This window comes from Pelobates fuscus, chromosome 13, assembly GCF_036172605.1.
Source record: "Pelobates fuscus isolate aPelFus1 chromosome 13, aPelFus1.pri, whole genome shotgun sequence".
Classification (NCBI taxonomy): Eukaryota; Metazoa; Chordata; class Amphibia; order Anura; family Pelobatidae; genus Pelobates; species Pelobates fuscus.
In genome coordinates, this window is record NC_086329.1 from 13,775,037 (window position 1) to 13,789,352 (window position 14,316).

Genomic DNA, 14,316 nt, shown 5'->3' on the forward strand with positions numbered 1-14,316 from the left:
GCAATTAAACCGGTTCAAATATCGTTATACAACAGCGATTTATAAACCGGCACAACTCTCGTGATGCCTCTGAGCATTATAAACCAGCCCAGATTTTTTTGATATCCCTGCTTTTGCACAGTTGATTTTCAGTGGTTCTGACACCTGTGCACCTGTTGTTGTTGCATTCTGAAATCCTGGTCTGTTGGTGGGCCTTGTGGACAGGTTTGAGGATAGATGATTTAGACCAGTGCTTTCAAACCAATCAAGGACCACCAAAGGTGGGGAAAAAACTTTTTTGTTTCTGTATTTCCATCGGAACACAACTGGTTAAATCCTTGATGACTTGGGAAGCACAGAATTAGACCACAATAAAGTGCACCTGGCACTGCACTGCTGGAAGACCACACAGTTAGGTGTTTGTAGAACCAGATAACACTATTGACCGAAAACAAACAGATTTGGTTTACATATTGACTTTGAGTGACTGCCCATTCTCTCAATACTCTGTATGTATACAAGGGAGATTGCTGGTGTTGCTTAGCATAGGTGTCGACTGTGTACTATATACACAGGGCCGATGCTAGACTCTTTTGCACCCTAGAGAAGATCAACTACTTGCCCTCTTTTTGCCCTATAAAACAAAAACTGCCAATTTCATTAAACTCATTTGTAGAATAAATTATCTTGAAACTATGTCCTCGTAGCCCCTCTGAGTGTCTTTGTAACCCCCAACCCCTCTTAGTGTCTTTGTAAACCCCCAGAGTTTCCTTTTGCCCCCAGCCCTCCGTGCCTCTCTTGTTCTCCTACACCTCCTATGTGTTTCTTTGTTGTGGTCCCCAACTGTTTTTTTTTTTGTCTTTCCCAGCCGTTTTTGTCACTTTGTGTCCCCACCAGCGCTCTGTTTGTCATCCCACCATCCATTCTGTGTTTCTTTGTCATTGTCCCCAGCCCATTTCTTCTGTGTCCCTTTGTCACACCCATCCCTTCTGTGCATCCCCTAATTCCTCGCCCCCCCTTTTGTACTTGTATGAAGTGTGGCCAAGCGTACCGCAGGTACAGGATCTTCTTTTTTCCCTTCCCAGTCTGACAGGAAGCTGGTGAGCACTTCCTGTCAGACCGGGTAGAGGATACCGCGTTCCGCTCGGCCATGCTACACTCAGTGACTGACATAAGGGGAAGCTCTATGTGCTCCCCTCTTGTCGATCACACAGAGACTGCGTTGTTACCGTTTTTAATTTACAGCCTTGATAGCGTAAGTTTGTAAACCACTGTTAACGAAAACATTTAAAAAAAAAAAAAAAAAAAAAAAAAATATCCTCTGGAATAAAAGCATGTCTGATCCCAATCTACAGTTCCAACTAGAATTACAGATGTTTGATTTTGGCACGAGGAGCATAGCATTTTTAATGCCTAGTATCACAATGTTCTTGAAATGACTAAGATTGCAAACCAGAGAACACGAGTGAAAAGTTGTTCAGCCTAATTATGTCACAGTACATTACCACATCTGTTCGTTTTGCTGCTGTTTACCATCAAGATATGATTCACTGTAATTTTATAAAAAGGCTGCTAAACTAGTTTTCATCTGATCATATTTAAACCGATTTAGCTAAAGTGCAGCAATTTACCATTTTACAAGAGACTCAGAATGTATTCTTTAATAAAAAGCAATTTCTAAATGCATTCAACAGGGAGCGTACGCAATTCAAGGATGCCCAAACCCTTCTAACGCCAATAAGGAACTGAGAAACCACTTTTAGGTGTCCCTCTCAGAGAATTATGGGAAAAGCTATGCTTTTCCCGCACTGGTGTGGTCATTTTTTCCTGTTTTTACTAAAGATGACAAGATACGCCAAAATAGGGTATAAGTAAAAATGTTTATGTATCACATAGTTTTATTTGCTGCTCTACTCTGAGCAAGCTGCATTTTTTTTTAAAACCTTTTTGCAAGTAAGTTATCTATATACAAAATAAATGCACATTATGTGCAGATTTCATAAACATCTCCCTGCATGGTGCAGTTTTAATAATTAATTCAAATAGCTTATAAATAAATAAAATAAGATTAATCTCTAAAAGCATTCCTTCCGTTGGCGTTTTGACAGTCAGTTTGTTTACATTCCATACCATACAGTTTTAAAAAACAAACAAACAAATGATCCCTTCCCCCCCTTTTCAGTGCTTCTCAGGCCCAACAAGCAGGGAATAGGTTAACCTATTGTGTTTGAGACCCTCTGGGGGAAAAAAAATAGAGGGGTGTCAGTGTGCTTAGCAGTAGTGAATTTGATGTGAAATGCTTCATGCGTAAAAGATGAGTTCGGGAATTTGTCCTCCTTGTACCCCAGTCCCATTAGTACTGTCAGATGAGCATTGGAACTGAAAGGTAACTTTTCCACATTGTACTTCGGTCATTCCCTCCTGCCCAAAATAACTCAGTTCGTTACCATCAAGGACGGCGCTTACATTGTAAAAAGTGTCCTGTTCGACTTGCACAGGGTGCTCAAACCAAACTGAGAAGGTATTACTGGAGCCATCCGAAACAAACTTAGTCAGGTTTTGGGCAAGTACTACCCCCTGCCTCTTCAGTTCTATCTTTACACTGTATTCTGCTTTACCGCAACTCGAGCCGTAAAGCCCCAGACCGGCTATAAATATCCTTTTGTCCACGGCAAACTGGATACTGTCACACCGGCCTCGGTACCTCCACTGATTGCTACGGTAGGCAGATGACTGAAACCTGTGACACCTCTGAGGGGCAAGTCCTTTCCTCTTTATAAGGGGGAATTCTAGCTGAGGTTTGTTAGCAGCTGTGTACCACAGGAATATGCTGCGTGTCTCCTCCAAAGTTAAGATGTCCGATTGGGCAGCCCCGTTGGCAAATTCCTCCAGAGTCATCGTTGGAATTCGAACCAAGTATAAGGCTTTTCCCAGAACATTCCTTTTATTTCCAGGAGTGACCGGCAAACCCTGTCTTTTGCACTCGGCATCTGCCCAGTTCAATACAGCCTCAAAAACAACATCTTCTTTTGTGTTCAGTGTTTCTCGAGTTACAATAATCTCCAGCGTCTGCAGATCTATTTCACAAAAGCCTTCCGATTTGAGTGCAAGTTCAGCCTGGGCGTCTATGACCTCCCAGCAACGCAAAGTAAGGTCAGGCTCTTCAAAAAGACGGCTCTGCGAAAGCAGAACGCAGGCATTCTTTGCTTCCAAACTTGTCTCCAGGAAATTGACACAGGCCTTGGCCAAGGCAGGGACAATATACTTCTTGGCAGCGTACAACGTTGCAAGCACAGTATCTGCTTCTAGGTCTATTTCATCACTGTACAAGTACCTTGAAGACAAAAAAAAATCTCATAAAAACACCATCAGAATAATTACTGTTATTTTTTTTATATTATTTAGTGTGATGATCAACAATGCATTTTATTTTAAATATTGTTTTTATTTCATGAATGAAGAGTACAACAAGATTGCTGTCATGCAAGTAAAGAATTCCTGTTCTCAATTTGTACCCTCCCTCCATATTGTGAGCCCAATCAGGCCCCCTAGTGGCAATCCTAACATCATGTTTACAATATGCTCCAGGCTCACATTAAAGGGGAACTGTCAATCCACAGGATTTTTAATATCATATTTACTTATTACTTTATAGGTAGTGTATTGTTTTTATGAGGTCTGAAAAATCCAAACTGCTGTATCCTGGATCTAAGCACCTCCATCTTGGCTCCCTGTTAAAACCATTGTTATAAATGTTGCCCTTTGAACATAGAGAAAGATTTGCATTATGTGCCTTGGCTGAATCCGATTGTAATGTCACATTAAATTCTATACATTTTTTTCCGAGCATCACACCAAAACAGTGTAAATGAATTATAGGTGATTTTTAGTTTTATTAAATGGTGTGATTTCCTGATAAGTGACATTTAATCTTTAATGAATTAACAGGGTCTACATTGAGCACCCAGAACGGATTAAATTAATTTCTAAAATATACACCGAAGGGGTAAACAATAAAGAGAAATGATGTATATAACGGATTTTGTACTGTACAGTTCACTTTGGGACTTGTATAAAAAAAAAAAATTATAGTGGAAAAATAAATAAATAAATAAACACTAAAAGCATTTTATGTTCCGTTCCTGGAAATATTTGAGATCTGTATTCCTGATATGAAACCAATTGCCTTTTTGTGGTTTGCAAGGCCAAGACTTCTACTAATAACAGTATTAAGACTTCAGAGAGCGAGCCATTAATGCTGGATCCGAGATGCATATTTTATAAGCTTTTTCTACCAACAACATTCTTTCAAATTATTTAATAACCACTTACTTTAAAAGGATCAGGAAAGCTGCAGGTTCCACATCTGGGATATTAATTTCAGATTTTACTTCTGCAAGATCTCCATAAAACATAGCATAGAATACAGAGCTGCCCACTGCCAAGATATACTGCAAGGGAAAGAAGATAAAAAAAAAAAAAAAAATACAAATAAATCTATAAGTATTCTAAACTAAAATACACACAAATCTGCATTAAAAACAAATACATACAAATTAGCATTAATAAATATAAACATCAAGTAACACACACACACACACTCTATGTAGAGACAACACACCTTGTGAGCTGGGACTTTCTTTGAAGCCCCTGCAGGGCCAACAATAAAATGAACGTCTGCCATTAATTCGTTGTTGAACATCAGAGCATTCCTAAAAAAAATAAAAAAAAAAAATACATATTTTAGAACACAGACACAAAAGTCTTATAAAACAGTAAAAACAGAACAGAATTGAAATTGCACCTGTAATTAAAATGGCCAGCCCTCCCCCTCCCGATGCTTATTAAAATTGCACAAGCTATTATTTGCTTTACAGCCTGGCAGGATGGATTGTTTAGAAGTGTACATCATTAAAGGAGAGGTCTCTACGCCATGCATGCAATTATTGCCAATTTACTGATATTTTCCTGGCAAGCAGACTGTATGATTAACCTTGTTAGTGAATTGACTGCAAAACGCATAAGACAATCAAAGACGGTGAGATGTAACCTGTCAGCATTCTACATGGGTTAATCTTAATCATCCCAGTGATGCCACACGGAGACTTTATTTCAGATTACTGGAATTTAAATCCCGGACTACACAGCTTTTCCCGAAAAGCTCTCATTTCGTGCTGTCAATCCCCATTTACAGAGATCTGCAGTGAGCATAACACGGGCATCTGTGGGGAAAATAGCATTCCCAACCATCCCCATGTGATTCAGTGCGTTACAGCCACCCTTACCAACACAACTGCAAAAAAACGCATCCCACATCACCAGCAAGCCAGTCTTTTTAATTGTATTGACATAAAACGGATTGTTCAGGGAACCACTATAGAAATATCTCCCTAGCAGATTTCCTTTACTGCCAAAAAGATGCCCATATCTTGCCCTTTTAGAATAGGCACTTGAAAATTCCTGCTAAAATATTAACAGGCCATGTGTGTATATATATATCATATAAAAAATTAAGCCAAATGGCAACTTAAGTAGTAAATAACGATGTAACCCTACAAGATAAATGACCTGCTAGAGCAGCTGGTGCAGAGGTTAATCAGATTCCAGTAAATGACCACCGGTTTGCCCAAGTCATCAAACTGGCATAGGCAGGGCATCAAGCTGTTCAACCTTTATCCCCTCTCTATGGCACTGTGTAATATCCCACCATCAGGATTTCCTGCTGTCGATGAGGAAATCTTCCTACTTAACATTTATTTATGGATATAAAAATAAATACTAGTAAGATGAAGCGGGTCTCTTGTTGTTTTGGAATTGAATGCTATAGCGTTACATTGGGGGAAATATTCTGCTGTGTAGCTGACCCAGTGCTGAGAATTGCAGTCAGGTGATCCCTCTGCCTTTATCTATGTGATGTAGTGCTCTGCACAGGCTGATGCCACATGCAGTAAGTGCATGTTTGTAAACAAGCAATATCTGGGGGCAGCAGCGTGTGGATGTGGTGCCAACTTAAGAGAGCCACGCAGGAGCTGGACATTGGGCACAGGAGTAGTGCATGCAGTGCCCTGGAGTCCAGTCCATTGTTTGAGGTTCCTCAGTATGGTGCCCTTTAATTCTCTGGTACGTGTCGTGGCATGGGGCACTATAGGCAGGATATGCCAAGCTCACTATAACTAGATGTCTCCCATATTCCAGTGTCCGCACATGGCAGTAAGTGTCGTAGGGGCACACCATATTTTTCATCTGGTGCTTTAGTAACCCTACCCACTACCCATCTGAGAGAGTACCCCTATATCCAATGCCTGGCTGTGGTGTCAGTGCCTAGGGGTAACCCAGGGTATACCCAGTGGCAGTTGGCGAGGTGCAGGGGTGCTCACCTCTCCCGCAGCGTGGGATGGAAGGATTGCCAGCTGCTGCTCTCTATGTTGTTGTTATTGAGATTCTGGATTTGGGGTGGTGGGGGTGCAGTCTGCTGCAGTTGGATAGCGTTTTTCTTGGCGTTGGCAGTGTTGCTGTGGGCGATATTGGTGTTGGCACTAGCAGGGTAAAGCTCTGCAGCCATCTTCTTCCTGAGAGCCAGAGGCACTATCTCATAGCATGCTTGCACCTTGCTGGGGGCCCGGGCGCTCTTTTTAGACTTCTTTAAGGTCTCTGGAAGCAGAAGAAAGAAAGTCAAACACTTCATGATCCTGCCATTCAGGCAGCCGGGGTCTAGTGGCATGGGATAAGCAAGGGGGCAGGCTACCAGCAGCTCCTCTGGGCATCAGTAACCCAACAGCAATCAATTCATATCCAAGACAGGGACTCTAGATCCATGCAAAGGGTTAAACGGTCTATCAGTGGCCCTGCATGCAAACCAGTCTAATCCACATAGGAGAACAAGCAGTTCCAGGTTACCGGGGCTCCACTTCCAGGTGTGTCTCTAGGCTGGAGGGGGCACAGCTTCCATCCATGTACCCCAGTGAGGGCAGAGCCTCGGACAGCCAGGGCTTGCAGGGAGCTCTGCTATTGTGTGTGAGCTGGGCTGTGCATAGCAGGGGGGGGAGATAGCAGCGCCTCCTTCCTCCCTCCTCCCCCGATGTTGCTGCTGCGGGCTCTACGTGTAGAATGGAGGGAGAGGGGCCAGGCTAGAGCTCAAATAGCAGGCAGGGGCCACACACGTCACTCCGCGGCCACCAATCAGAGCCCAGCAGCTCCTTGCACCAACAAGACCCTGTGTGCAGCTTGTTATCCTGGGAGAGGGGTGGGCGGCCTAACCTTCCCCAACCCCCCCACTACCAGATCAGACAATATGTCATTCTTCTACTCCCACCCTAACCAGGGACACTCTCACTGCCCTGTGAACATGGGGGGAGGGGGGCGGGGGGGGGGAATCCTGAGATTGGGGATAGGGGGTTCCTGAGATTGGGGATGAAGGGGCAAGGGGGGCTCCTGTGATTGGTGATAGGGGGATTCTGAGATTGGGGATGAAGGGGCAAGGAGAGCTCCTGAGACTGGAGATTAGGGGGGCTCCTGTGATTGGGGATCCTGTGATTGGGAATGGGGGTAGGGGAGATCCTGTGATTGTGGATAGAAGAGGTATCCTGTTAGGGGATAGGTGGCTTCTCAGGAGATTGGGGGGAGGGGGGTAGGTATCTACCCTCGTAATGAGTGTGATGGGAGCAAATACACTGCTCACATCCAGTTACAGGACCAGCTCTGGAAGCCATAGTTTACATACATACACCATGTAAAGCAATCAGAAGTTTCAGCCATTCAGCATCCAATGGGTTAAAGCCCCAGTCAGTGAGAGGGTTGCTTATTGCAGGCCGGCCATGCACGGGTTAACGTTTGGAATGCCGTGTATCCATCGTGGAACGTTGGGAAAGGATGGGGAAGCCGAGCTCTCAGGCTGCACAGTGCAATCACCCAGGGCAGGCAAACCGGGGCGAGCATCAATGCATCGGGGTCCCCTGAACCCCAAAACCTCCCCCCTACCTGCTCAGAGCTGGGGGGTGTCCTCTCCGCCCGCACACAGCGCTGGGAAACTTTGCACCGGGGAGCAGTCCGTGGATTCAGGAGCCATGATTGTGGAGACAGGAGGGGGGAGAGGGGGCTGGCTCTGCCTTCTTCACTTGTTCACAGCGGGGATGGCCGCTTCCCCCTCTCCGCCGCTAGAGGGCGCTCGCATGAGCTTTCCAAAGGGTAGAAGGAGGTTCGGGGCAACCTTTAAACATGCTATGACTGCACCTGCCATAAAGGGTATGAGTCAATATTGGCAGAGATAAAAAGAGCTGGGGAGGCTGGGTGTGTTCATATAAACAAACACACAGAGCAGATTCTATTATAGAAATGGCTGTCACAAAGTTTGAGATCTCAAATGTCCTATATATATTTATAAATCAAAATAAATGTCTGTATATGAAAAATAGTTGATCACAATTTAATTTTTGTCTTTTTTTTTTTTTTTTAACTGAATTACGAGTTTAGGAATGACAGTCAATGGAAGATCCGCTTTTTATTTTATCAAGTCTAAACCATTGATCCTGTTTATTAGGCCAATAAAAATATATATTACTAGGGACTACTATAATCTATTACTTTACATCTGCATCACATGACTAATGGTTACTCCCTGAGCTTGTCTGTGTGTATAACTTATTATAATAATAAAAACAAAATAAAAAAAATATATATACATTTTATTTATACCTGTGTTCTCAGTGTTATGCACTTTGCGAAATACGTCCATCTCATGTGAAGTGTCTAATTTAAACATGTCACATCCTACGTGCATTCATGTAAAGGGGATATTTCATTGGTTTCCATGGTGATTGCCCTAGTATTAGCGCTCCGTCTCACAACTGCTTTTAATGTATAATCCCCGCAGTGTGGCAATTGCCTTCTGTATTTCAGACGTAGAATTCTACTGATCTATATTGTCCACGAGCTCTCCAAATCTAAACCATCTTAAATGTGTAAAAATAAATAAATCTTGACAATAACTACCAAAGTTTTTCCAGGAAGAAATTAAGGTTGTAGCCTGATTTCTTTTTCTTTTATGACTGTATGGTAGAGTGACAAGTGAGAAAGAGCTCTGTTTTAAACTGGCGTACCTCTAGTAAATTCATGTTTCTGGGTTCCTTCCCATTTGTTGTTGCCCTGCAGAGTGTATATTTTTTATTCTGGTCTCTGTCGAGTCGTGTAATACAAGTTTCTTATATGCTATAATTAAAATATGGTTACTTAAAGAGAGATCATGAAACAGCAGGCATTGTCAAGCCTTCCAAACGCATTCTAACTGTGTGGATTAGCACCTAAAGAAGAAAGAATTGATGGTGATTTAAATGGTCTCACAAGTCCACCCAGTGTCAACAAATCCTATTTTTGTATCTGGAGTGATTTAGTCAGAGATGCTCGTCCTATGACTTTTCATGTAGCCTTCTGTGGGGGTTAACCCTTTGAGGGCCACACCCTAGTGTGCAAGGAATTGCTCACAATAGTTTGTCACAATCTTAACTTTTTCATTTTAAAACATCCCTGCGCGTGTGACGGATTTCTGATACGTTACAGAATAAATTAAACTAGTTTCTGTACGATGCATCTTTGCATCTATAATTTTCAGCCCATACATAAGCATTGAAAACAGAGAATACGAACGGAAATGCACATTAAAGTTTAATTTATTTGTTTGTGTTTTAGACACCGTTTCCCGCAGTGTATATTGTAACTACCTGTCCTGAGACTGTTAGGATTGAAACCAAGAGGCTTATTGCTGGACCTTAGAGTGTCAGGCGTTCATACTGGCTGCAGAGGGAACATGCACATGTAACAGGGCCAAGCTCCGGTCAGGACTCGAGAGAATAGAATGGTCAAGCAACATGTCAGGGTTCAGTAAGGGAAGCAGGCAAGGGATAATCAAACGAGCTGGGTCAGGAATGGAGAAACTAGCAGAGTCACAGCGGGTATTAAATTCGCCAAAGAACTTTGAGAGATAAATGAAGAAAGCCAACTCCAAATAGTGTAGGCTGCTACAGCCCCTTCGGAAAACCTAAGGAATGTAGAGCAAATCGCTAATTTCCAATATAGCTGCCCTTAATGTAATCTATGAATAACTCCAATAATAAGGTGTCTGGTTCATCCTGTGAAGGGCTCAAATATCTGTACTCAATTGTTTTGTTGTTGGCTCCTTGCACCTATCATCCCCAGCAAAGCTATAGGTGATGATGGTGGATGTTCTAGTCATTTATATCATGATTCCATTCTCCTATGTCTTAAAATACAATAACCCTTCTCATGTAGCAGAGTTGTACAGCACTACGCACCTCCCTTTTTTAACTCTCTTTTATAAACGGGGCTTGAAAAACCTTTTGTCCTGCCAAGCCAGTGGTCCTGAAGGGGTTAACGCCGCTAGTTCAGCAGGGACCTCAGTGCATTTGCTACCATCCCGTCACTAACAAATTTCAGTGTGCCATGAATATTTAATTCATTTAAGATCTTCTGCTCATAAGATACCCACAGTGTGGTTGCAGCTCAGTAGCTTTGATAATCTTATCATGGTGCGTGATGGCATCAATATTCATCTATGCATAAATAGGTCAATTAAAAAGAAAAATATGGCAAGTCTTGATAACGGCAGAGATGGCTTAGATACAGCGCCGATCAACTGTCTTGTGCTATTGTCGCTTCTGTGCAAGTCACAGTTTATGAAGGGTGGAGAACAAAATATATGGAATTTATTAAACTGTGCTGTTGATTTAGAAGATTCATAGGAAAATTGAAATATTCAGTTTTACAACGTGAACAGTTTGTGTTCAGGCAGCTATGAAACCATTATATTTTTTTAATATATATTTTTTCTCATTGTAGAAAATATTTTTAAAAAAATCTCTGTTAATTTTAATAAGTTTTTTCTTTTTTTCTTTAGTCGATCAAGCATAATTGTTATGTACGTAGATATTCATTTATTTCCTCCTTGACCAAACATGGTAAAATGAACAATTTGCACTTCAAGCTCTAGATATTAAATTGATTTGTTACAAAGATGATTCTGATTTCATAAAATAATGGCGTAACATAAAATCACTGCCTTTTAACAATTCCGAACTCCTGGCTTCCTGGAATAACAATGAAGTTCTTCCCACTGTCTAAATAGCGTTTCCTCTGCTCTGCCTGAAAAAACAAAACCGCAACCCTACAGGAAATATTGCAAGCTACTCATTTTACGGATACTATCTTTGGTCACAGTGCTAAGGGTCGTGACCTCTTTTGAAAGCCACTTTCACCCCAAAAGAGCTATGGATGGCATATCACTTTAAAGAGGAATGCTAAAGTTGTACAGTGATGCTTGTATGCGACCTAGGAAAGCTTAGTTTTATTTTCTCCATTTTTTTACATTTGTTTTTAAATGCTCTAGCTTTTTGTTGTTTGTTTTTTCTCTCTTCTTCACAGCCGATACCATTGTTCCAAGTGACTTGCTGGGTTCCACAATATCTCTTCCAGCTGAGTTCCTGTAAGCAAGCTATTTGCTAATGATGTCAGTGACACGTTGGAAGCTTTCATTAGGCAGGATGTGATGCCATAACAGTGGAAACAGGGCACAACGCCAAATTAGTTGCCTGATATGGTTGTAATGTTTTTGTAAACTAAACTCTTGCAAACCGTAAAACCTGTATATATTTTTACAGTAAGATCAGAGCCCAAACCTGCAGGAGAAATACTGATCTATTAAAGGGACACTCCAGACCCCTAGATAACTTTAGCTTGCTAAGTGTCTCCTTTTTTAAATTTAGCAAAAAGTACAGTTTTCAATAAATACTGACACTTTTATCAATTATCCTGGCTTACACCCCTTGGCTTTCAAGAAGACAACTGGTCCTGTTACCTCCTGGTTTGTTTAGCCCAGTGGATATAAACTCAAGAGGCAGCAATTGCCCAGAGCACCTGCCTTGTAAAGACTTCTCATTGAGCTGCATTGGGAAGTCTGTGATTGGACAGCCACATAAACTCTGGGCGGGGTTAGAAGGGGAGGGTTTGCAAAGGCTGCAGACAAGAGAACTACAGGGTTTGCAAGCTGTTATTAGATTTACCCCAAGGAAAAAAAATACATACGGTAATTAAATGCATGCAAGTTTTCATTTGGGCAATATCTACTAAACAGTAATTTTTATTTTTGTATTTGGGTAGTGAAGTGCCCCTTTACTTATCTTAAATCTGTTATTTTAGCAATACCTAAATGTATGGTGCAACATGGAGTGTTTTTATTTTTCTGTCCCCCCCTCCTTCTCAAATCTGCCATGCATGTCTATTCACTAACATGATCTGTCACTTGAGTAGCTAGGGCATGCTTAGTTGTGATGAGTCTTTATACACATGGTTATGGGTTGCATTTTTTTTTCTCTTTATACGTAAACCACGTGATACAAATATAGTAATTCAATGCACAAAGCACAGCGTTCTTGTTGAATTGTGTTAGTGAAAATGCACAGTTTGCTCAGTGTTTTTAAATGAAGACTGCTAATTTAGAGGTAATTTGAGAATGTGTCCAAGATTGCAGAGTCTATGCAACAGGCAAAGTGGTTTTACTAACCTCCTATATCAGCCCAGTGCACACGCTAAACTGAAAGCTTTCTTACAATAACCAAAAATGTACCATTTGATTTCACTAGATTTAGTCTTTGCCAAAATACATACAATTGTATCCCATGTCAGGAGCCTGTGTGCAGTGTCCCACCGCTTCTTCTATTTAATTTGAGGTTCTCTCACTGCTCATTGGTATGATCCTGGCAAGGTTGTTGATGATTGTAGCGGAATGCAGTAAGCCTGTCCTGCAAAATGCCTGTGTGACTGTGTCCGTATAATTTTTCCCTATGTTAAAATTGCTGTTCGTCTGTTTATTATGTGAATTATATGTTATTCGGTAGTTTCCATCCGTACTACATACGTATGGAAACTACCGAACGGAGGGGCCACCCCGGAGAGAAGTGTGCCAGCAATTAAGGCTCACATTCTTTCCCAAACCACAAGTTAACCGGCATTAACCTTGTGTCTGGGTGGCCGCCATTCGGCATGCGTACACGTGGCGGCGGCCATCTTACGCATGAAAATCCCAGCGGTGTTTGGTCGTCGAGTGCCTGGAACTCAAATCGGACACTCAGACAACCAAACACCGCTGAGACCTCCAGAGCTCCGTAACTGCCGAACGGAGAGACATAACGAATCCCCATTCGGTAGTAATAAAGTACCGAATGAGGGAATCACTATCTAGGCGAATGTAAATGTGGATGGCAATTGTAAATGTCTATTTTAACTACTGAACGGAGACCGACCGCAGGGCCCATTCTCATGGAACCCTTTTCGGATACCAACTCGTGTGCGGTCGGTCAAACTTCACTTGCCGGTAACTGCCGAACCCCTGGTCCGATCTGGGTGAATTTTGGATATTATATTCACCCAGATCAGGGCTACCCAGCGGTACCCTGATATTAAAGCTATATGATATTTTAGAGGTACATCCAAGTTTGGGGTAAACTACTGTACAACTTAAGGGGATTATGACCCACTCTGAGGGGAGGAGATGTGTGGGAGGTAACAAGAATGTTATTGGTTACTATCATAATTGTTGTAGTTCCCTCCCTTGCATGGGAGCAGGCTTTATAAGAAACCCTGGAATAAACGATTGCTAGTTCTACTCCTGAAACTGTGTGTCGTCCAGTTATTGGGAGTGCTGTGGGGATATTGCTGTACCGTTTTACCTGCTGGAAACTCTGCTGTGGATTTACTAATGACTTGTTCCTGAGCCTTCCTTGGATCTAAAGTGGAGAATAGCTGCGAGAAATCAGCTCTCCGCTACATTGGTTGGCAACGCTGGGATCCAGACTCACAGAGGAACAAGGATTAATGGAGATTGACCTTTCTACGCTAAAAGAACCACCTTGAAAGATCTTCTGGAAGCAAAAGGTGTTTCTGCCAGCAGCAAATCCAAAGCAACGCTTATCACCGAAGTAATGGCAGAATACAGAGCAGAGGAGGTCCAGGCCACGGAACAAAGACCTGAAACAGAACAGGAGGAGTTCCAAAGGCAATTACAATACAGACTGGCCTTCTATGGGGAAAACCCACCCACAGAAATCATCTCTAAAACCATGACAGAGGTACAGGAATTTGTAAAGAGAAACAGGAGACCACAAACACCAGAAAGAGGTACCGCAGGAGCTATAGCACAAGAGGGTAAGCCCAAAATTCCCTACCAAGCTTTTAAAACGTATGTGGAAGCAGAGGAGGATATAGATGCCTTCCTACAGGACTTTGAGAGACTATGTACACTGCATAACATACCAAGGGAAGAGTGGGTACCCA

At 42.2% G+C, this 14,316-nt stretch overlaps 2 protein-coding genes across 5 annotated transcripts in view; one reads left to right on the forward strand and one right to left on the reverse strand.

The window, feature by feature from the left end:
• Positions 1-14,316, forward strand: part of BRF1 (BRF1 RNA polymerase III transcription initiation factor subunit) — a 197,677-nt gene that overhangs the window by 87,638 nt on the left and 95,723 nt on the right. The window lies entirely within an intron of this gene.
• BTBD6 (BTB domain containing 6) lies at positions 1,841-8,079 on the reverse strand. 4 transcript variants are annotated; one of them, XM_063438990.1, is made up of 5 exons: positions 7,957-8,079; positions 6,357-6,630; positions 4,601-4,691; positions 4,312-4,430; positions 1,841-3,313 (listed from the first exon to the last, which is right to left on the reverse strand). In XM_063438990.1, the coding sequence occupies exons 2-5, from the start codon at positions 6,539-6,541 to the stop codon at positions 2,281-2,283; spliced, it is 1,428 nt and encodes a 475-aa protein (XP_063295060.1). In that variant the 5' UTR covers positions 6,542-6,630; positions 7,957-8,079; the 3' UTR covers positions 1,841-2,280. The 4 variants fall into 4 exon arrangements, with proteins under 4 accessions (XP_063295060.1, XP_063295059.1, XP_063295061.1 ...); XM_063438989.1 differs by lacking the exon at positions 7,957-8,079 and adding an exon at positions 6,877-7,096; XM_063438991.1 differs by lacking the exon at positions 6,357-6,630.

Coding starts and splice junctions, on each gene's coding strand:
- BTBD6 (XM_063438988.1), bottom strand. CDS start 6,700: ATGCCACTAGACCCCGGCTGCCTGAATGGCAGGATCATGAAGTGTTTG. Junction 4,692..6,356: donor CATCCCACGCTGCGGGAGAG/GTGAGCACCCCT, acceptor TATTTTTTTTAG/GAATGCTCTGATGTTCAACA. Junction 4,431..4,600: donor AGAAAGTCCCAGCTCACAAG/GTGTGTTGTCTC, acceptor TTTCCCTTGCAG/TATATCTTGGCAGTGGGCAG.